Genomic DNA, 23,304 nt, shown 5'->3' on the forward strand with positions numbered 1-23,304 from the left:
TCTTTAGGACTTCAGGGTTGAAATGATTTCTAAAACAGCACACTTTCTGTGAGTCCTGTTTTAGAAGACAGAGGAATGAGATCTGATAGAGGAGTCTGACATGGATCTCAGGATTGGTCTTGTCCAAATTTCTTATTTATGTGATGTTTCCTTTAATACTTAAGTTATATTAGATTGCATAACACACACATAGACACATACATGTATAGTATGTATAAACACGTCATAACATATTTGTTTTTATGAAAATATTTCATATATTTATAATGAAAATAAAACTAGAAAGGAGTGGCAAAATGAGCATTATTTGTGTAATTGGAAAACTCAAGGCAATCTAAAAAATACCTATTATAATAATAAAAATGTTTTATTGGCCTGTTACAAAACTACATAAAAATTTTTGCTTTCCAATGCATAAACAACAGCCACTTGAAAACTATTAAGAAAGAAAATATAATAAATGTATATTAAAGATAGCAAAAAATAAAATAAAAATTTAAAAGATAAAATACCTAGGAATATACTTACACAGGAATGTACAAAACTTATAAAAAGAAGAATTTATAACTACACAGAGAGTCATAAAAGTGGTTTAAATAAATGGAAAGACATTTCCTGGTTTGGAATAGGAACAGTCAATATTATAAAATGACAATTATCTATATATAAATGTAATGTGATCTGCCCAAAAATGCAAATAGAATTTTCATTTCTTTTTTTATTAGACTTACTGATTATAGAGTCCATATGTAAAAATCAACATAAGAAATTCCTTGTTAAAAAAAAAGAAAAGAAACAGTGGGGGGAGAAGAGTGAATGTTATCAGATACTACATTTCATAGTACATAAAGCAGTTTGTGCTTATGCTTGAATATGCAGACAAGTCAATAGAAGAGTAAAAAGAATTCCATTTATAAGCAGGAAATGCTGTGGAGATGCAGTATATACTAAAAGCTGCACCTATAATCATTAGTGGAGGAAATGAATTAGTAACAAAAGTAACAGGAATTTGATTCTGTACCTTAGACATTACATCAGAACACACCAAAATGATTCTGTACATTGAGATATTTTGTTTTGTTGGCTGTTTTCTTTCTTTTTTTTTTAGTCTAATAGGGAACGTCTATTCTAGATATGAAATCCATAAACATTTAAGGACAAGTCATAAATTTAACAACTCAAAATTAAATAATCAGAAAAAATACAATAATCAGAAGATAAACCACTAGCAGTGAAAGGATTTGCAACATATGACAAAGTAATATTTTCCTTAATATAAAAAGAGCTCTTACAAATCAATACACAAATGACCAAGTCCCATTTGAAAAATGGCAAAGAATATAACCACACAACTCATAGAGGTGTATCCAGGGCTTATATAAAATAATTTTAGCATCATTCATAGAATGCCAGTTCAGACCACAAAGCAATTCTACTTTCACCTCTCAGATTACATCAATCTGTACAGATGAATCCATACTTACTCCCACTATAAGGACCATTTGCTTCCCTTGGCAAGAAAACTTCCTGCTCTTTCCCCTCATTTTTTTCCTCTTCCTTAGATCACTTTTCCAGCGAAGTGCTCCATGGGTAGGCTAACTCCCTCAATCTGTGCTTTCAGAGGTCCTATGCAGTTTCTGTTTCTAATTTTTTCACAGATGCTGCTTTACAGAATTTGTATGATTGATTATTTGGTGTCTGATCGGATTGTGCTTCCTGAGGACAGAGGCTGTGTCTTGTTTGTGCTGTGCATTGTTGTTGTCATTTAGCATTGTCTCGCTAACACCTTTCATATGTGCCCAATAAATAGCTGTTAAGTGATGTTTTGATAATAGTGTAAAGTGAATGAAAAGTGTTGGAATGTGTGGGAAAACATATTACATTTTTGAGAGGAGTATAAAGTGGGGCACTATTTTTGGAGACCATCTGGCAATAGTTATCCAAATTTAAATAGAGGCCTGGTTTTGACTAGTTTTAGCTCATTTTGCCAGCTTGAGTATAGCACATTTTAAATTATAACTTAATTGATATTTGTGTTTCTTTGTTTACTAGAGTGATTAGACATCTCATCTTTTTCTGATTTCCTAAATTTAGCCCCATTATGTAAAAATAACCAATAATCATAAGGACTTAAAAATGGTCACTATTTTACATTACTAAAACTTTATTTTTTGATCATTTAGTATGTGATGGCTCACAACTTTCTTTTCCTAACTATAAAAAGTGCCCTTTTAAAATATGTCATATTCTTGAAATAATTCATTCTATGGGCATAAAGTTGTGGACAGAATTGTTTGTCTTAAAATCAATACATGACATGGTTTTGTAATTTGACATTAGCACATTTATATTTGTAAGAATTTATACTTGTAATGCTGTCTGGAAAATGAAAAAGCGCTAGCACAGCGGTTCTCAACCTGTGGGTCGCGACCCCTTTGGGGGTCGAACGACCCTTTCACAGGGGCCGCCTAAGACCATCAGAAAACACATATATAATTACATATTGTTTTTGTGATTAATCACTATGCTTTAATTATGTTCAATTTGGACCAAGGAAATTAGGGGTCACCACAACATGAGGAACTGTATTAAAGGGTCGCGGCATTAGGAAGGTTGAGAACCACTGCTCTAGCAGATTTCTGTATTTTTAAAAATTAAAAGAAACTGCGTTAAACATACACAATTTATTCACTGAGAATCTCATGTGATAATTAGATTGCCTACTTTTTAGAGATGTTGAGTGGAGAAAATTTTATAAGTTAGGGGAAATCTCTTAACAAATCATGTAATAAAAACATACAGCATTTTTTGATATGAGCAAAACACGTGTTTTAGGGTTTTATTTTGCTTTTTGAATTAGGGGGACTATGTATTATTAATATATATATTATTAAACTTTGGCACAGGGACATGGCTTTTCCACTAAGTTGGCAATTCAGGAGTTTTTTGTTGTTTTTTAAACGGAGAGGATAATGAGGTAATAAATATGCAAAGTTAGCTCCTTGAAGGCAATATATATTTGGGACACCTGCTAAAGTTTTATGCCAGAGTACCAAGAATATATATGGCCCGGCCGGTGTGGCTCAGTGGTTGAGTGTCAACCTATGAACCAAGAGGTCATGGTTTGATTCCTGGTCAGTATACATGCCTGGGTTATGGGCTCGGTCGATTGCGGGAGGCAGCTGATCAATGATTCTCTCTCATCATTAATTTTTATCTCTCTCTCCCTCTCCCTCCCTCTCTGAAATCAATAAAAATATACTAAAGAATATATGTCTGTGACTAATAAGCCTTTGAAATCAATGAGATTTACTCACGTACTCTGCTGGATACTGTGCCAAGGATAGAACCAAGGGCTAGGTTGTAAGTTTGAATCTTCAGACATCTGCATTTCTGTGATTGGCACCAATAATGTTACCATTTCTTTAGTTGAGACATCTGAAACATTTTTAACTCTTTCTTCCCCTAATTCTTTCCATAATCAGTTGCCACATTCTCTTCACTCTTCATCTGAAATAGCTATCTCCTCTGTCCGTTCCTTCTCCTGTCATTCCTCCAGGTTTGGACTATTGCAGTATCTACCTCACTGGTCTCCTTGCCTTGCATGTCATCTTTCTGATCTATCTCACACATTAGTGGTCCTCATGGTCCTCATCTTCAGTTTAGAAATCTTTATTGCCCTTTACTATCTAATGAATGAATTCCAAATTCCTTACCCTTAGGTTCTTAACTTTTATAGAGTGGTCCCAATCTACCTTTCTGACTTTATAACCCACTTCTGTATTTCACGAATGGAAACAGTCCATAATTTTCAAATTTTTTGTCTTTATTAATGCTTTTGCTTATCCTAACTCCGAGCCCTTCTTTCAGTTTTACTCACCCATTAACAACCAACATAAATGCTGTCACTCTCGGGAAATTAGAACTGAAAGTTCGGCTGGAAATACATTTTCTTTTTAAATTTTCACTGTTTATTATGAATACCACTCACCACTTAGTTTCTAATATGTACTGATTTATACTGCTATCTTCACACACACACACACACACACACACACACACACACACACACACACAGTCCCACACACCCTACTAGATAGCAATCTCTCTGAAAATAGGATTTCTGTCTAATACATTTTTTCTCGGCACGAAATTGAGTGCATTGTACATTATAGGCACTAAAACATTTGTTGTGTGAATGAATAAACATTTGTTGTACAAAATATTTATCTTTTGGACAATCATCTGGAGATACAGATTAGAAGGTAATTGAATTCTAGAAGAAGAGAAGAGGAATTAGTTTGTCAAAGAATGCAATTGCCTGACTGAGTAAAAGAAAATATGACTATACAAATAACTACGGTTAAATATTTTTCCTTTTTGGTACATACTATTTGGAATTCCTATATAAAATAAGCTGTGGAAATAAAATAGTTAAACTGTATTGGTTATTATAAGTCTACTTTGAAGTCTGGTTGCAAGGTCCTATCCAATTAATTCATGCAAGTCCTGACATCATGGGTTTTGAAGGACCAAATCCAGCAGTTTTAGCAATAGGACCATTGAATCTAAAATTCTGCTAATTCAATAAGAAGCTAGCATATGCCCTAGGAGGCATCCTGCCAAACATAAATTTGGCTCGTCTCAGCTTGCTGCAGGAGTACTTTTTAGAAGAGAATAAAATATTTGCCTTTTATTTTGCATTGATATGCATCAATAGATCTACTAGAACTAGAAGATATATTCTAAATGGAGGGTAGACAGACAGTAAGAAGTAAATAAGAAATGAGGATAAAGGCAATGCCTCCTCATCTAGGATTATTAGGGTGGGAAAATATGAAATAATAACAGATTGCTGTAAGTAAATAAAAACAAATATACTCTTACCTCTGGAAATCCATTGCTCCTTAAAATGTCCAAAATTAATTATTCTGTTAAGAATGCTCCTTAACCCACTGAAATGGGGAATGGCTACATGTAAATTTCCTGCCCCCACATTTTACTCTTTAGAATTCCGTATGGCAGAAGTCACAAGTATCTTCTTCTAACACACATGCCTCAATTAGTGTTAGAAACTACTCATTGGGCAGATGAGAGAGAAAGTGTATTAGGGAAATGCAGACTTGGACCTGAATTCTTGTTCCAGCTATTCACTGAATGAATGTTAGGCAAATCCATCTGTCTGAACTAATTTTCTTCATCCCTAAAATTTGGATACATTTTCCTTTCAAGGTTCTTTATTAGATTGGTAATGCCCTAATTGCATGGCGCAGTTGTTAAGACATAATACAGGGTGAATGAATAATAAGAATAATTAGTCATATTATAATTTTTTACGAATACTTTTATGTAAAATTGAGCTTTTCAGCCTCCAATGGCCGTACATTCAAGGAGTGATTTAATATCCTTCTGAATGCTTATTGGATTGGCAGGCAAGTGAGCTTATTATGGAGAGTCTTATAGATCACGAATATATAGCGTTTGCATTTGATACTTTATTTAGACCATGATACCAGTTATAGTTATAAGGAGTTTGTCCAAGTTAATAGTGATATTGGAACTTGAGCCAGTATAGATGTGGCTGCACTCCCACACGAGGTTCTCTTCACATGTAGGTTTGGATGCCATGCTATCATAGAAGAGGGAAAAATCACCCAGCTAAAGAGTAACCTTACAAGAATTGGTCTGTTTGCATTTCTCTAATATATCCTGGTAAATGTATGCTCTAGAGCAGGGGTGGGGAAACTTTTTCCTGCCAAGGGCCATTTGTATATTTAGAACATCATTTGCTTAGTACAATTCACTTCATATAAATGCATGTTGCTATGAAAAAAGCTCCTAGATTTATTGAATTTGAAGTCCCGCCTGCAGTGGCCTTGGCAGGTCCAGAACAAATGATTTCGTGGGCCGTATTTGTGGCCTGCGGGCCGGGTGTTCCCCACCCTGTCCTAGAGTAAGGCAAGCAACTTGATTGAGCAGAATTTCTGTAGACTTTTCAGGCTACGGTTTCTCTAAGCCAGTAAGAAGCCACATTAGTTTCAACTTTTCATCACATTTACAGAATATTTAGTTGTATTGTCTGTAGACATTTATTTAATTAGGTAGATTCAAGGAATTAAAAAGAAAATATGACAGTTCTTGGTCTCTGAACACAAATTCTAGGTGGTGATAGTTTATATATATCACTTAAAATTCACCAGAAATAGAAGGTAGTTCTGATATATCTTACTTGCCATATATTTGAAGGGCACAGAAGTTTAGGATTGTGAGAAATATACGCTAGGATTTTTGAAGCGTCCTTTATGCAGGAAGAAGGTGTTAAAATTGAGTTGAATTTATAAATACAGACAAGCTGGGGAAAGCATTCTGAAAGGAAAGCACTGTGCAAAAGGTAGGCTGGAATGAACTGTTCCTGTGAAAATTAGATTGAAGTCAGTTTGCAGATTGTTTGAAAAACAGGATAAGAAGATCATTGGTTCATCCAATTGGTTCAGTTGGCCAGACCATCATCCAGTACACCGAAAGGTTGTGGGTTCGATTCCTGGCCAGGGCACATACCTAGGTTGTGGTTTCAATGGATCCCTGGTAGGGTCACTTGCAGGAACAATCAGTTGATGTTTCTCTGTCTCTCTCTTTCTCTTTCCCTTCCTCTCGCTCTAAAAAGATTTTTTTTTTAAGTCCATTGGTTCTCTGAATTTTAAGTAAGAATCATCTATAAAATGTGTTAACATAGTTTCTTGGGCCTTACCTCTAAATATTCTCTTGCAATCAGTTGGAGTAGGGCACAGGAAGCTGCATTGTCCCTAACCCAACATCATCACGCCCTCCGATTCTGATGCACACAGTTCACATTTTCAGTAAATTGCTTGTCAAGGAAAATGAAAAGATTTTGCCTAGGAAACTAGTTTGTGTATTAATGTATTTCTAAGAAACTAAAGTAATTAAAGCAATGTGAAGAGTTAGAGGGCAGGAGGTCAGTGAAGTAGACATTACAATCCAGGATTGAAGAGAATTAGCACTTGTCAGGGTTGACAGTATGTAGTAGTAGTGTGAAGGGAGGGAAGAGAGGAGAGTTTTAAGGAATGTAGAACTAACAGGATCCAGGCATTTATTAGCTGCTTAAGGGTAAGAACTGGATCTTATTCATTTCCATGACTCCAGCTGTGTACCCAGCATATAGTGGGTTCTCAACAAGTGTTTGTTGAATTGCTAGATAAGCCTGTTACATAATACATGGAAAAGTAAAAAGGAATCTTTTTGTATCTCTAATTTTTAATTAACCTCTAATTTTTTTTTACCTTGTTGCTAACTTGCTTTTAATTGGCTTTTGACTTGCAATAGAGGTACATATTTAATTGTTTTGTGCAAGTTGAAATAATTGAAATGAAATATGAAAAGTAATGAAAATATCTTGTATTTTTAAATGTTGGTCTTTTTTCCATAAACACACAGCAGTGGACTTACATCAAATCAGATATAGCCAATGAATTGTATGAAATTAAATGTGATTTTGTGGAAATACAATCCACTTCCAGTTAGATATTGCTATAATTAGTTTCTTTTTAAAATTGATTCTTCCATATAATATGTGGCTTTTAGTGGGAAATAATGTATCATGATAAAATGGTTAATGTGTTCAACACAAACTTACTCTTTTAAAATATTGATCTTTTAAAAATTATCCAAAAAGTGTGAGTGAGTTTATATATGTTCTCTTCTGTAGCTCTTTAACCATCAAAGGGACCATCTTCACAATCCGAGTGCCTCTCCCTCCAGCTTTCCGCAGGATATCACACAACTGCCTGGCAGGGAGTTTTAAAAGTTGAGAAGTTTTATAAGATAAAAATATTTTTTCAGTTGACTTGACAACCATGTACAATGTTAGTGGAGAGTTTATTTGCCCAAGGCTCTTTGTCAAAATGAATTTAAACTGAGATTATTAAAATGTAGCTCAGTCGCACAGTGTGAGAAGTGATGCTAATGTCTCACTTCGAGATGCATACAACTTGGTTGTGGGACTGTATGTGCATTTTTGCTACCAGAGAGGAGACATTTGTAATATAAAACAATAAATCATTCGCACTAATTGAGAGTTTTGATCCAGAAAGAGAAGCACCTCCTCTTTTTTTAAAAAAAATCTCTAATTTTGGTGGTTTAGAGGTCTCTCAACTTGACCTTCAGACTGCCTGGGTCTGAGACACAGCTCCACTATTAATTAACCTCAGTGCCTTCCTCATCTGTGAGATAGGAGTCATGATAATGGAAACATTATGAGAATACTGTGAGGAGTAAATGATATCATCATTGTAAATGATTAATATAGTGGCTGGAACAGATAAAGGCTCACAATTAATTGTCTTATTTCAAATGCGTAGAATCAGGACTAAGCAATGTCTCCTGATGACAGGTCCAGATGCGTGGTAAAAAGCCCTGTCCCAATTTAATGATAATCTTTTTTGTTACGAGTTAAATAGCTTTAGGAAAATTTAACTAATGGTAAACAATGCTTGAATCACCAGCTTTCTCCGTGGCTGTAGCTAATTTCTTACATGAGAATCAAGATCCCAAAAGGAAAATGCTCATCTGGATGAGAAGTTGTAATCTTCCCAATTTAGAAAATCGCATTACACTACTTCGGGAGAATGTCCAAATTGCTAAATCTTGGAAGCAGTTCCTCTTCTTCTCTCAAATGGACACATTATTTAAGAAGTTTTATTATTTCTGAGAAATATCAATTGTCTTTCAAAAATAATAGTATTTGTGTATGGTTCAGAGGACTGCACACCACCGATGGAGGGGCTGAGCGTGTTCCATGTGGCCAGTGCCCGTTGACATGAGAAGCACCCAGCGACACTGCTCAGCTGGGCTCTGTGGTGGAGGGGACAGCGGTGCTGGCAGGGGCTGTGTCAGAACTGTACAGTTAGAAATGCACTGAGGACTCTTTATCCATCCAAGAGATTGTACCATATTTGCAATTTCTTGTTTTAATTTAACATTGGAACAAAGTAAATTCTTGTCCTTATTATGTTCTTGGTTTTCCTTAAGTCCACAACCTTCACCAAAGTCAGCAAATCCAACAGATTACCTTTAATGATTATCTTTAATGATGTTTATCGCTTTGTGTTTTTCGACAAATTCAAACAATAAGATGTATTTCTCTGATTTACTGCCCCAATAAAAAGAATAGTTATGAATTCCTACTATAATCCAGCACTGTGCCAGGCATTGTACATCATCCCTATGCAAACGTCACAGCCAGTCAGTAAAGTATTTTAAACAGATGAGAAAACAGAGGCACATTTATTTTTTTATTATTATTTAACTTGCCTCTGTTCACATGAAGAAGGAAGATACAGAATTCAAATCTCTAACTCCAACATTTTTCACTCTACCCCTAGTAACTGAGCTGGCCCATACCTGCTTGACAGCATCTCTTATTTTTCCTCTTTGTTTTCAAAGTATGAGAAACACACATCTTCTTATTCTCTCTATTAATCATCTTATTAATGTGTGTTGATACAGGCCCTATTTAAAGGCATTAATTAGACTAGGAAAGATAAATGTGATTCATCATATAGCTAATTTTTTTTAACACTACAAGTGAAAAAATGATATTCAATAAAGTGTTTTTAGTTTCATTTAGGCTATAATTTTTATAGTCTTCAAAGATAGGAAACATGGTGAACTTGTTATTCCATTACTCTTATTCATTAATTAATTCCATCTATAGAATTTTCTTTCAAAATATATTGAGTATAATAATTTTTATTTAAATTCTTAATTTATCTTAATGAAAATATAGTTTGATAGTCTTGAATTTTTTTATTTAAGAAAATGTAGTCTACTTGTCTTTTTCCTTAGCAACTTCTATCATAATTCTTTTATTAGTGTTTTAAAACACACTATAGATATTCTTGTTATTCACAAATTTTCATTCTGAAAGGCTATTCCCTAGATCAAAACACAGTGAGAAAAGGGCAGTTTTTAGACATATTCAATTTAAAATTATTTTAGTACATTTTAAGTTAGATTTTTAGAATGGAATTCCAACCTAACAAAACAGATTCAGAATGCAATAGGAAAACTAAAGATGGCCATGAATGCCGTTTCCCAGAGACACAGTTTGTGCCATCTGAAGAGTGGGAGAAGATGGTCCAATGAAGCACACAGTGAAAATGATAGTTTAATGTGGTTGTGGATGTGATATAATGCATGAATAAAGGATCTCCAGTCAGGAGAAGGAATCTCAGTTGGCCAAATAGAAATTTACTACTTCTATGTGTCTCATACAACTACCATGTGAAAAATATATCTATAGATGACTTCTATATAGGTGAACTAAGCATATTATTTGCTAGGTTGATTGGGAAAATGGTTTTTACTAAATAGAAATGTAACAACATTTAAAAAAATCAATCAATCTGAAATCTGATTTTACTTTGAACTTTATAACAAATTTCTCTCCCATTATTGTAAGTCTTTAGCTGTTATTTAATTGCAGTTTTAAAAAAGCTAAAAATACTTATCTAATGTAATTTTAAAATTTTAATTATATTTCAAATCAGCATGGGCATTAATCATGACAATGACCACCCGTCATGTGCTGACGGTCTTCATATCATGTCTGGTGAATGGATTAAAGGACAAAACCTTGGTGATGTTTCATGGTCCCGATGTAGCAAGGAAGATTTGGGAAGATTTCTAAGGTACTGAGGTCACTTACTGTTGTTGTGTTATGAATGATTATGTGTGCCTGCTTCCTCTGCCAGCCAGCGAGGGTGGTATGGCAGAGCAGGACACCAGATTGGGAATCAAGGCACTTGGTCCCAATTCTGGCTCTTCCACAGTCTCATAGTGTGGATTGGGACATATTATTTAACCCACCTGCTTCTTAGTTTCCACATTTTCAAATTAAACATTGGGCAAGGTGGTTTGTAAGGTTGAAAAATTATAAGGATTTAAAATACCTGTCACAGTCTCTAATTCCCTCTTCAGAATTTTGCCGTGGGAGCACGCTCATTGCGCATCACTCAGCACATCTCTTGTCATCACAAGGCACCACTTTCACCAAAGCTGCACCTTTTCATTGAGATGCTTCTGCACTCTGACTCTTTTTTTCATCACTGCATAGTTTTCATCATTATAAATAGTCCTCGATTCTCCTCCTTTCCGCCTTCAACAGCAGTAACACTTAGCTCTCACCTGGTTGGAAAAATAAGTGAAAAATATTATTATTGTTTTAATTTTTATTTTAAAGCCCATGTTCTTTAATTATCCTTTTGATCATAAAAGAAGCAGCCGAAACAGTGGGCAAACGTAGTAAGAGAGGGTCTGCTTAAAGTATCCAAAAGTCTACGTAAGAAATATAGAAACACCTAGTTAGCTAATTTTACTGCACTGAGAAATTTAATTCATTTTTACATACCATTTAAATTATAAAGCCCATGTTTTCTGCTAAATCTACTAAAACATGTATTACATTGCCATAATTCTGCTCTGAAATATGTACAATATATTCTGCGCACGCTCTTTGTTGTGATGGCATAGCCACGGCGCTCTGAGCATGTCATATGAACACACCGGGTCACTGGAGCAGCAGCCCGAATGAGTTTCTAAGGAACAGGGGAACATGTGTGATTTTGTTTGGCTGCCCTCACATGAATCAGGATTATGATAAAATTAAATGTCACCTCATAAATGGAAGTTGTATTACAGTGTCGAGCACAGACATATTCGTACTATGCATACTCACTAGAGAATGCTTTCTATAGATTCTTTAAATCCCTGCATGTAGTTCATTTTTTACCTTCACCCATTGCTTTTGGACAAGCTAATTTCTGAGTCTGCGCTTCTCTCGTCATCTTATAAATGTGTAAAATAATAAAGCCATCTCAGTGTTATGTAGATTAGCTGAGTTAATCCAACAAATTCTATTATCTTGAACATCATTATCATTATTAGGATTCTCTTAAATGGAAATGCTTATAAATAAAAGTCAGACCATAGTTTTCATCTTATGAAATATTTCCTGTTGCATGCTAATGATAACAGCTTTTTACAGTAAATTCAGAATTTTACACATATCTGCATATTGTCAGGTCGAAGGCCAGTAACTGCTTGCTCCAGACACATCCCCAGAGCGTCAATGCCGTGATGGTCCCCTCCAAGTCGCCAGGGATGGCGTACACCGCTGACGAGCAGTGCCAGATTCTCTTTGGGCCACTGGCTTCCTTCTGTCAGGAGATGCAGGTAAGGGTTGTGTCCCGGTGGGATTTGGAAAGTGTACGTTCGCATCCATTGCTTAGACTTATGGATTAGAGGAGGGGAAGGTGACTTTATTTTAGAGTTTGTGGCTCAAATTCACCCCAAACTTAGAAAGCAGGGTTTTCTAAGGCAGTGGTTCTGAACCTTGGCTGCACATTAGAATCACCAGGAATCTTTTTAAAATCCTGACTTCTGGGCCTCGTCCTCCGGAAATCTTGTTTCTTTGTGATGGGGTGGGGCCACAACATTAGTAACAAAGAAGCAATTTCCGGAGGATGAGGCCCAGAAATCAGGATTTTAAAAAGATTCCTGGTGACTCTAATGTGCAGCCAAGGTTCAGAACCACTGCTCTAAGAGAAGTTTTCTGCATTTTTCCCTGAGCACTTTGGCGCTGATAGAAATAAGGTGTGGGCATTTAATTGATAAGGAATGACGGTCGTTAAAACTTTTCCTTCTAAGCCACACTCCACTATGAGAAGTGGAAATATTGTTTTTTATTTATTTATTTTTATTGTTGACACGGTTACAGATGATTTTAGAGACTCTTAGAGCTAAGAGGTTGGACTTCTGTGATTTCAAAATCTTATTCTGTACTAACCTTGAAAATCATCATTTTGATCCCAAATTAGTGCAGCATGTAAAGTGTAGGAACTAGATAGGTAGAGAGATAAATAGATAGAGTCGTTGAAGAGGTTACTTACAAATTCAGTCTCTGATCTGACAAATATTTATTGAGTTCCAACTACTTTCCAGACACTGCTCTGTGCACTGATAACACAGCAGGAAGCACAGACTCCCACCTTCATGGAGCATACATTTTAGTTGGGAAAACAGACAGAGAGCTAATATATATAATATGTCAGTTGGGGTAAGTGTTTTAGAGAAGTATAAACTCAGGTAAGAAGTATCGGGAATACAACCTGGACGGGAGCATAGGAATGGTGCTGTTTTATATAGGGTGGTCTGGGAAGGCTTCCTATAAAAGGTGGCACTGCAGGGGTGGGGAATGTCTGGCCCGCGGGCCATGTAAGGCCTGCCAAATCATGTGGTCAGGACCTGCCCAGGCCTTAGGGGTTAGTCAGTGACATTCTTAACCAAACATAGCAGGCCAGCTTTTAAGCTGATAGTTTTGTATGGCCTGTGAATGATGTTATAAATATCCAAATGGCCCTTGGCAGAAATAAGGTTCCCCAGCCCTGGTTTAGAGATTTGAAGGGTGTGAAGGCAAGCCATGCATTTATCTTGGGGGGACTATGGCAGGAGGAAATGGGAAGCAGAATACCTTGGAATGGAGTTGTGGCTATGTTTTAAGTTTAAGATGCCTATTAGACATCCAAGTAGACATGTAAGTTGGTACAGGATAGACAGTGGCAGGAGGTATAACAAAAATATTGGAGGAAATAGTTATTAGTTCTGCTTGTTAAGACACACACATATACCTTCAAGTGGATATACGTGGAATTATTGCACCTACCAACCTGCCATCTAGACTTTACCCAAAACAAATCTCCTAGAAGGCAAGTCCATAACATCGAAGGAGTTGTCACTGTACCTCTGGCACTAAAGAGAGTGCTCAATAAGTATTTGTTGAGTGAATAAATGAATCGGTTGAATGATGGAATAGTAATTCTAAATTTTCACTCAGATAGTGATTCTTAGCTACAGACATACCTCATTTTATTGTGCTTCACTTTATTGCGCTTTGCAGGTTTGTGGCAATCCTGTGTAGAACGAGTCTATCAATGCCACTTTTCCGTTAGGCTCAGAAGATGGTTAGCATATTTCGGTATTAAAGCACTTTTAATTAAGGTGTTTACATTGTGTTTTAGACATGGTGCTATTACACACTTAATAGACTACAGTATAGTATAAAAATGAATTTTGTATGCCCTGGGAAACCAAAAGAAATTGTGATTTGTTTTATTGCAGTGGTTTGGAACTGAACCCACAATATTTTCCAGACTTGTGGGTATATGACAAGATAATGTGAAAATAACCTTCTAAAATACTAATTTAACCAAATTAATTAATTCATTAAATTCAGTAATACCTAATTCAATAAAATATTAATTTATGACTACATAAAAACCAATGGATAAGGCCAGACAACTTTTGTTTCACAGCTTATACATGTTAATCAGGCGTCCTTACCACCATTCCATCTCCAGTTATAAATAACTATCAAGCTGCATGGAATGAGGATTTATAGCAACTTTTCAACGTGTGTTTCTGGTAAAATGTTAGAGACTATGGCAGTTGGTCTATAGTATTTAAATTACATATTGCTCTTCCATACTTGTAAACATTTATACACAAGCACTAGTGACTCCGACATTACATACATGCTGACCTAATTAAGGATAAATTTACCCGAAGACATAGCTGTAAAGATGCTTGAGAAACATCTTGACCCCCAGCAATAATAGCTCACTCTTCTGCATTAACATGCTAACTTCTTGGATATCCTTGTTCCTGAGTTCTGGTGCCTCTAGGCCATCTGGCATCTTATGGCTGAGCCAGCTCCAACTGCATCAAGTCATTATAATAGCTGCCTGTAATAGCCTAGCTGAGAACACAGATGTATGGATGTTTCCCTAGAAACAGCAAGAAGTGGCCACACAAAGTTACATTTTTTGAGTAGTAAGGAAGTGTGCTAAAATAATTGAAGACCTCCGGGAAACTTAAGGCTCTGCCTTTGCTTTTGGACAGGCACATTGTGAATTGTGTACGTACTACATTGTCTAGAAAACTTTCTAGTGTAATTGAGTTATATGGTGACTTAAAAAAGTTACGTAGAAAGTTCATTTTACATTTCTCTAATACCAACTTGATACATCAAAGTATGTAGGACTTCTAAAACCTCCCATTTGATTCCTCGAACAGTCTGGCAGTGAGTTAAGGTATCCTACGAAGAATTCTAGAAGACTGAGTCACTGTGAGCTGGCATTGTGAAACTGCAGGGTCAACAGGAATTTGGACTTAAAAAGGCTTAACATGAAATTGCCCTCAATGGCTAGTAGTTATTTGGGCAATTCAAGCAGCCTAATTGATAAATCATGTTGTCGAGATTGAAGTTGTAGATTTTATAAAGTCCTTCCTTCCTATAAGATCTGTAAAGTTATGGTGGGTTTGATTGGAATCAACAGGAATTGATTCAGCCTGTTTGGCCATCTAATCAAAGGTTCATCTTACCCTTTGAGTCTTAATGCTACCGTCTATGAGCACATGAGTTTGATGGCAGCTTATTTTACTGGATAATCTAGCTCTTTAATTTCTTTCCTCAGAACTATTATTTTCCCACGACTTCTTATGGACATGGGCTTTTATTTTTTAAGTCTCTTTCTTTGTAAATTGCCTATCTTCATTTTTGCCAATTTTTCAATTTTATACTTTTCTTGCTGATTTGCAGTTATTTCTATAGTCTAGGTGAGAATTCCTTATTTTAAACAGTGTCATTTGTGTCTTAACTTTGTATAGTATTCTCTGTCTTTTAATTTGAGGTGGTTAAATCCACCAAATTTTCTCATGGATTATGCTGCTTTTGTTTCGTTTTCCTTCTTCCATACTCTGCAATTAAATTTCACATGGTACGTTCATTTTCTTTCAGCTTACGTATTGCTTCAGAATTAAAGACATTTGGGATTTTTAAAGGATACCTTTTATTAAATACATCTACTTTGTTGCACTGCAATAAGATGAAGTCGTCTGTATGATGCCAATCCTTTAAGATGTATTGAAGTTTTCTATTTAATGTAATATATGATAAATTTTAGTATTTGTTCTCTGTGTACTTGAAAGGATGTGAGTGTTCTTTAAAGTTCATTATCTGTCACTAGATCTTAGATGAAACATATTAATATTATTATTCAAAATATCTATTTGTTTGCTTATTTTAGTTTGATTGATCTATCAGTAACTAACAAGCATGTATTAAAATACCCAACTTTATTTATTTATTTATTTGTCCCTGTAATTCTGACAGTTTTTTCTCATATATGTTGAGTTACATTACAAGGTACATGCACATTTAAAGTTTTTTCATCTGCTTGATTTGTTTTTCCTCTTCCATTTTTTTAAAAAATGATTTATGCCTTAAAACATTTTTGTCTGGCACTAAAATCACCATCCTGGCTAATATTTTCATACTTTCTCTTCAACCTTTCCAGATATAAATATAAATATAGATATTGATATGGCTAAATAGGTATGTCTACTAGAAAAAAGCTATTGCTAGATTTTATATTTTTCTGTTTAAACCAAATTATAGTTCTTTCAAATTTTTAATCAACTGATTTAACATTTTTATGTTTATTGTAATTAGTGGTATTTTTAAACATATATATGTTTTTATTGATTTCAGAGGGGAAGGGAGAGGGAGAAAGAAATAGAAACATCAGTGATGAGAGGGAATCATTGATAGGCTGCCTCCTGCACATCCCACACTGGGGATTGAGCCCACAATTCGGACATGTGCCCTGACTGGGAATCGAACCATGGCCTCCTGGTTTATAGGTCGACACTCAACCACTGAGCTATGCCAGCTGGGCTACGAAATTAGTGTTTTTTTTAGGGTTTTTATTGTCAACCTATTTTACTTTTGTGTTTCATTTTATGCCATTTCCCCCCTTTTCTCCTTTCTACTTTCAATTGGAGAAACGAAATTTCCTCTGCGTTCAGAAGTCATACATTCTTTATATGTTTTTATGTATATCAGTAATTGTTTTTTTTTCTTGCTAAATCATATTCCACTGGTAGATAAACTACTTTGTTTATCAGTTCACCTCTTCATAGACATCTGGGATGTCAGCTGCTATGAGGAAGGATACTCTGAACAATTGTGCAATGTTTGTGAGATTCTTTATGTAGCAGTGTTTTTATTCTGAAATATTAATACTTTAATACATTATATATTAACTGATTGAATTATTATAAACTGGCTTAGGAACTAGCTGTTTTTATAAATAAAGTTTTACTGGAAAATAGTCACCCCTATTTGTCCACATGTTCTCTGTGGCAGCCTTCAAGCTACAATGACAGTGTCTAATAGTTGTAGCAGAGTCCATATGGCCCACAGACCTAACGTATATACTATTTGGCACTGTACCAAAAAATTTTGCTGATCCCTTTTACAGATGCTCTGGATTTTCTTCTATTCCTCCAAAAAGTTTTGTTTTCAGAGGCAATTAAGTTTGTTCGATTCAAACTGGAAACTTTGTCCTACCTACAGGGTACAGCTACTCGTATCTTCGATAAGTTCACTCTCCCCTTATCTCAGCTATTGGAGCATGTCTCATATTTGTATGGGTTGAGTGCCAGCTAAAGATTTAGGCTTCTCTATCTCTTTACCTTTTAGGATTGTCCCTTCAGTTTTTTTTAAAAAAATGTTTTTACTGATTTTTAGAGAGCGAGGAAGGGAGAGGGATAGATAGACACATTGATCAGAGAGAAACATCACTGATCGGCTGCCTCCCGCATGCCCCCTACTGGTTATTGAGCCTACAACCTGGGTATGTGCCCTGACCGGGAGTCAAACCAATGACCTCTTGGTTCATGAGGCAGTGCTCAACCACTGGGCCACATTGGCCAGGCCCAGTTTCTGTCTTTACTGTTGTTTTAGCCACCAAATGTCATACCATGAGCATAAGCCCTATTAGGTCAAAGCTGCAAAGATGGTGAACTCAACTTGTGCCACACCTTCAGCTCCCTAAAAAATACACGTGCTTTTATCATTCTCCAGAACCACCAGGAAGTTGCTTTTTGTTTATGGTGGTTATTTACAGAAGGGTTTGTCTTCTGGGAACTTACTCCCCCGTTCCAGAAGGGGGAATCTTTATATCTATCTCTTTTGATATGAAGGAATTCTGGATCATTTCTCTTTCAAATATTTTTAATAGTTTCTTCCCATTTTTTATTCTTTGGGACTTTATTAACAAGTAGTGACAGTTCTCTTTTCTCTAAATTTGCTCTTACTCCTTCAATTTTTTATTTGTTGTTTCACGTATTTATGCATTCATTGGTTGATTCTTGTATGTGCCCTGACTGGGATCAAACCCACAACCTTGGCATATTGGGGCAATGCTCTAACCAACTGAGCTACCTGGCCATGGCCACACCTTGACTCTCTTTTTTTTTTTTTTAACACTTTCTGATGTGCTCTATTGTAACTTGCTACTTCATTTGTTCGTTAGACATAGTCTACATTTTTCTTCCCATGTCTATTAACTTTTGCCACTAGTAATCTTGAAGTATGTGGAGTCGGGAGGTAAAAGGAAAGACAAACTTATTTAACTGTTAGCAGCCAAATATCCTTTGTAAAGGGATAAAGTTATGAGATATAAGTGAGCTAGATTTCTAGTATTTCTCCTACTAAAAGTAGGGTTTATAATGATGGCTGAAATCCAATTATTGTTGCTTTATGTATTCAATGTTTATATAGAATTATCCTCATTTTTATCACTCTCTTTGCTCACATTGCTTTTTAGTTGCTATCAGATCATATTTCTTCTTGAAGTACATCATTTTGAAATTCCTTTTGGGCAATTCTGTTGGTAGTAAACACTCAGTTTTGTTTCCTGAGAGTCTTTATTTAACCTTTAGTTTTAAATAAAATTTTAGCTAAATTGAGGAGTCTATAATGACACGTTTTTTTCCTCTTGCCATTTTTGATATATTATGTATTCACTTCCTAATGTTGGTATCAAGATGCCATCTTTGTCATTTTCCTAATCTTAAAAGAAAACTTTCAACATTTCACTGTTTTTTTATGATGTTTGCTGAAGATTTTCATAAATGTCCATTAATCATGAAGACATTTCCTTCAATGGCTCATTTACCGAGATTTTTTTTAATGAATGTTTAATGGATGTTGAATTGCCTCGCATGCTTTGTACTCATAGACATCAAAATCATAGATTTCAAAGTTACTGATGTGCTTGATTACATTCATCAAATCTCTAGCGTTGCAGTAACCTTGTGTTCCAAGGAAAAAGCCAACTTGGTCATGGCACATGGCATTTTTTATGCAGTGCTGGACTCAGTATGTTAACATTTGTTTAACATATTTAAATTTAAGTTAGTAATGAGGTAGATGACTATTTTAACTTTCTTTTACAATCCCTTCTGGCTTGGATATCATAAAGTGTGTCTAGAAGTAATCCTCTTTTTCTTTCCTCTAGAGAGTTTATGTAAATTGAGAATTTAAGTTTCTTGCAAGATTGTTAGTTTTGGGGCCAGATGTATTCTTTGTGAGATTTTTAACAATCAGTTTTAACTATCATATGGTTACAAAACTGTTCAGCTTTTCTCTTGATTCTTAGGACCATTATAGTAAGCTTTTCTTAAAACAACAACAACATTCTTTCATTTTATGTAAGTTGTCAAGTTTATTGTCATGAACCTCATCCTATTTCTGTTTAAACTTTATATTGTCTGTTGTTATGACTTCATTTTTTATTACTAATAATGTTTGTTTTTGCCTTCTCTTTTCTTGCTAATTTTCAATTTTATTTAGTATTTATAAGGAATAGATTTCAGCTTTTTATTATTCCTTTTGAGTCTTTTTTTTTTTCGATTTTTAAAAATACCTCTTTCTCTTCCTTCCTTTCTTTCATTTTTAATGATACTAAAGTGTTCTGTAATGGAAAACACTGTTTTTAAAATATTGTCCTATACTGAATTACATTTTCAATCAAAAGTTTAAGTTATTGAAATTGTATTTTGGAAGATAATCTGTGGAAGAACGAAGAGTTACATGTTCAAGATTTAATCATTTCTTTAGCGTATATGCACTTAAGTTTTTTATTTTAACATAAATTTCAGAACTTCTTAATGGAACTATTTGCTATAAAGGAAGCCATAGGTATAGGTTATCTTTGAGGATAAATTTTATGATATTTATATATGAGCAATTAATCTTCCATTTAAATTATTTGTTTTAAAACATATATTATTTTCATGTAAACATTTAAAAAGCCTACTTAAGACAAACATCCAGATTCATACTATGTGCTTTTAATGGTCTTTTCTTGTTATGGAAGAATAAAAAAAGGGATATTGTATTATTTTTATTAGTTTGCTAGGAAATGCTGAGTTATACATTTCTGTTCTGGATTCCTACGCAAAGCATTTTAAGCTTGAAAGTTCTTTTCTTAATTGACATATTAAATGGTTCCAACAATTAACTTGACAAAAAAATTCAACTCTGACTTGTAACATACGGAGAGTGTTTGGGTCTAACAAAATACCCTACCCTGCCCCTCATTATCTTAAGAAAGGGCTTGATCTTACAACGCTCTAATTGCACAAGTCTGAGATATTCCATGGATGGAGAAAGACAGATTTCTTCAACATTTTCTTGCTTTCCTTTAGACAGTGGGGTTTGAAATTTTGAATAGGAGTTATTTTTAAAAAACGAGGCTGTGATTTACTTACCATAGGATCCCTAGGCCTGCAGAGCATGAAGGGGAAAGAGATCTCCTCTTTGAGAGATTTATTCTACATGACTGTGCTTATCTTGAAAAGCTGCCAAGTTTGCTTTTATGCTCTCAGTGCCTCAAGTGGAAATCAATTAAAGTACCTGCTGTTTTGAATAGTAGATAATGGTGGAAGGTCAGAATTCAGACCACCAACAGTGTTCAACAGGCAAGTATTATCCTAAAACTACAGAACAGAAGATTGGCTTTTTAATTCAGTGTGCACTGGGTAACTAATGAATTGACTGAAATAATTCATGTTTTCACACAACTAAGCTTTATTGAATATAAGTAAAGCAACACTTTTCCTTGGCAGAAAATTCAACAGTTGACCCCATGATTATAAAACATCCTTAACAGAAAGGTCTTAGCAGGAGGAAGAAAAAACTTTTAGGAACTAAAATTCTCAGGTTAGAGATCTGTTAATTCCAATAGAAATGTGTCCACAAAAGTACATCAAACAATTAACCTCTCTTTTTCATTTTCAAGGGTCTAACACAGTGGTTCTCAACCTTCCTAATGCCACGACCCTTTAATACAGTTCCTCATGTTGTGGCGACCCCCAATTTCATTGTTACAAATTGAACATAATTAAAGCACAGTGATTAATCACAAAAATAATATGTAATTATATATGTGTTTTCCTATGGTCTTAGGCAACCCCTGTGAAAGGGTCGTTCGACTCCCAAAGGGGTCACGACCCACAGGTTGAGAACTGCTGGTCTAACATATTGCACAGATTTGATTTAGGGATTTTTAAAAATGAGCTTCTGGATGAATTTTTTGATGAATAATATGTTCAAATAAAGGCATACAAAATAGACGTGTATAAAATATTTTGAAGCAGAAAACTGTCATAACGGATAAAGCAACATAAATAAAATATATCACACTGTTCCATTGACTGTTGAATTTTTAAGATCTTACAAACATTTCAGAAATTGAAATATTTAAATAAGGAAAGGACAGGAAAAGAATATTTTGGGGCTTGTGACAAATCCATTGTTAGAGTTGTAACAGACCTGTTTAAAATATTAGCTTAAATATATCTTTCCCAAATTTGGGTCATAAATTAATTTGAACTTTGCCATGTTTTTTTGTTAATTATTTTTTTTATCATTCTTTTTTTAAAATATATTTTTTATTGATTAAGATATTACATATGTGTCCTTATCCCCACGTTACCCCCTACCCCCCCCACCCCCCCGCTCATGCCCTTACCCCCCCCCCCCCCCCCGTTGTCCGTGTCCATTGGTTAGGCCTATATGCTTGCATATAAGTCCTTTGGTTGATCTTTCCCCCTTACCCCCACCCTCCCCTACCTTCCCTCCAAGGCCAGACAGCCCAATCAATGCCTCTCCGTCTCTGGATCAGTCCTTGTTCATCAGTTTATGTTGTTCATTATATTCCACAAATGAGTGAGATCATGTGGTATTTATCTGCTCTCCAGTTCCATCCATGCTGTGGCAAATGGTAAGAGTTCCTTTTTCTTCTTCCTCTTCTTAAAGAATACCTTTCAGCATTTCATATAATGCTGGTTTGGTGGTGATGAACTCCTTTAGCTTTTTCTTATCTGTGAAGCTCTTTATCTGACCTTCTATTCTGAATGATAGCTTTGCTGGATAAAGTAATCTTGGTTGTAGGTTCTTGCTATTCATCACTTTGAATATTTCTTGCCACTCTCTTCTGGCCTGCATGGTTTCTGTTGAGAAATCAGCTGACAGTCATATGGGTACTCCCTTGTAGGTAACTGACTATCTTTCTCTTGCTGCTTTTAAGATTCTCTCTTTGTCTTTTGCTCTTGGCATTTTAATTATGATGTGTCTTGGTGTGGTCCTCTTTGGGTTCCTTTTGTTTGGGGTTCTCTGTGCTTCCTGAACTTGTAAGTCTATTTCTTTGACCAGGTAGGGGAAGTTTTCTTCAAATAGGTTTTTAATATCTTGCTCTCTCTCTTCTTCTGGTACCCCTATAATTCTGATGTTGGAACGCTTGAAGTTGTCCCAGAGGCTCCTTACACTATCTTCATATTTTTGGAATCTTTTTTCTTTTTTCTTTTTCGGTTGGGTATTTTTTGTTTCTTTGTATTTCAAATCTTTGACTTGATTCTTGGGATCCTATTGTCTGCTGTTGGATCTCTGTATATTATTCTTTATTTCAGTCAGTGTATGCTTAATTTCTAGTTGGTCTTTTTTCATATCCTCCAGGGTCTCACTAAATTTATCGGCGGTTTCCATAAAATTCTTGAAAAACCTTATAAACGTGGTTTTGAACTCTATATCCAGTCGTTTGCTTTCCTCCATTTCTGTCATTTGTGACCTGTTTCTTTGTCTCCACATTTTTTTATGCTTCCCTGTGTTGGTAGAGTGGTTTTGTGTGCTAGGTGTCCTGTAGGGCCCAGTGGCTCAGCCTCCCCAGTTACCTGAGGTGGACACTCTTGGTGCACCCCCTTGTGGGCTTTGTGCACAGTCTTGTTGTAGTTATGCCTTGATTGTTGTAGGATCACTGGGAGGAATTGACCTCCAGGCCAATTGGCAGTGAGAATCAGCTGTGTCTGCAGTGGGAGAACTTC

The 23,304-nt window shown here is 35.3% G+C and overlaps 1 protein-coding gene across 1 annotated transcript in view; it reads left to right on the top strand.

Moving 5' to 3' along the window:
- The window catches only part of ADAMTS19 (ADAM metallopeptidase with thrombospondin type 1 motif 19), a 216,734-nt gene that overhangs the window by 102,911 nt on the left and 90,519 nt on the right, over window positions 1-23,304 (top strand). The window contains exons 9-10 of the mRNA XM_059695332.1: window positions 10,566-10,706; window positions 12,099-12,249. Of these exons, the coding sequence (XP_059551315.1) occupies window positions 10,566-10,706; window positions 12,099-12,249 (292 nt within the window). The remainder of the gene's footprint in view (window positions 1-10,565; window positions 10,707-12,098; window positions 12,250-23,304) is intronic.

Source organism: Myotis daubentonii, chromosome 5 (assembly GCF_963259705.1).
Source record: "Myotis daubentonii chromosome 5, mMyoDau2.1, whole genome shotgun sequence".
NCBI lineage: Eukaryota > Metazoa > Chordata > Mammalia > Chiroptera > Vespertilionidae > Myotis > Myotis daubentonii.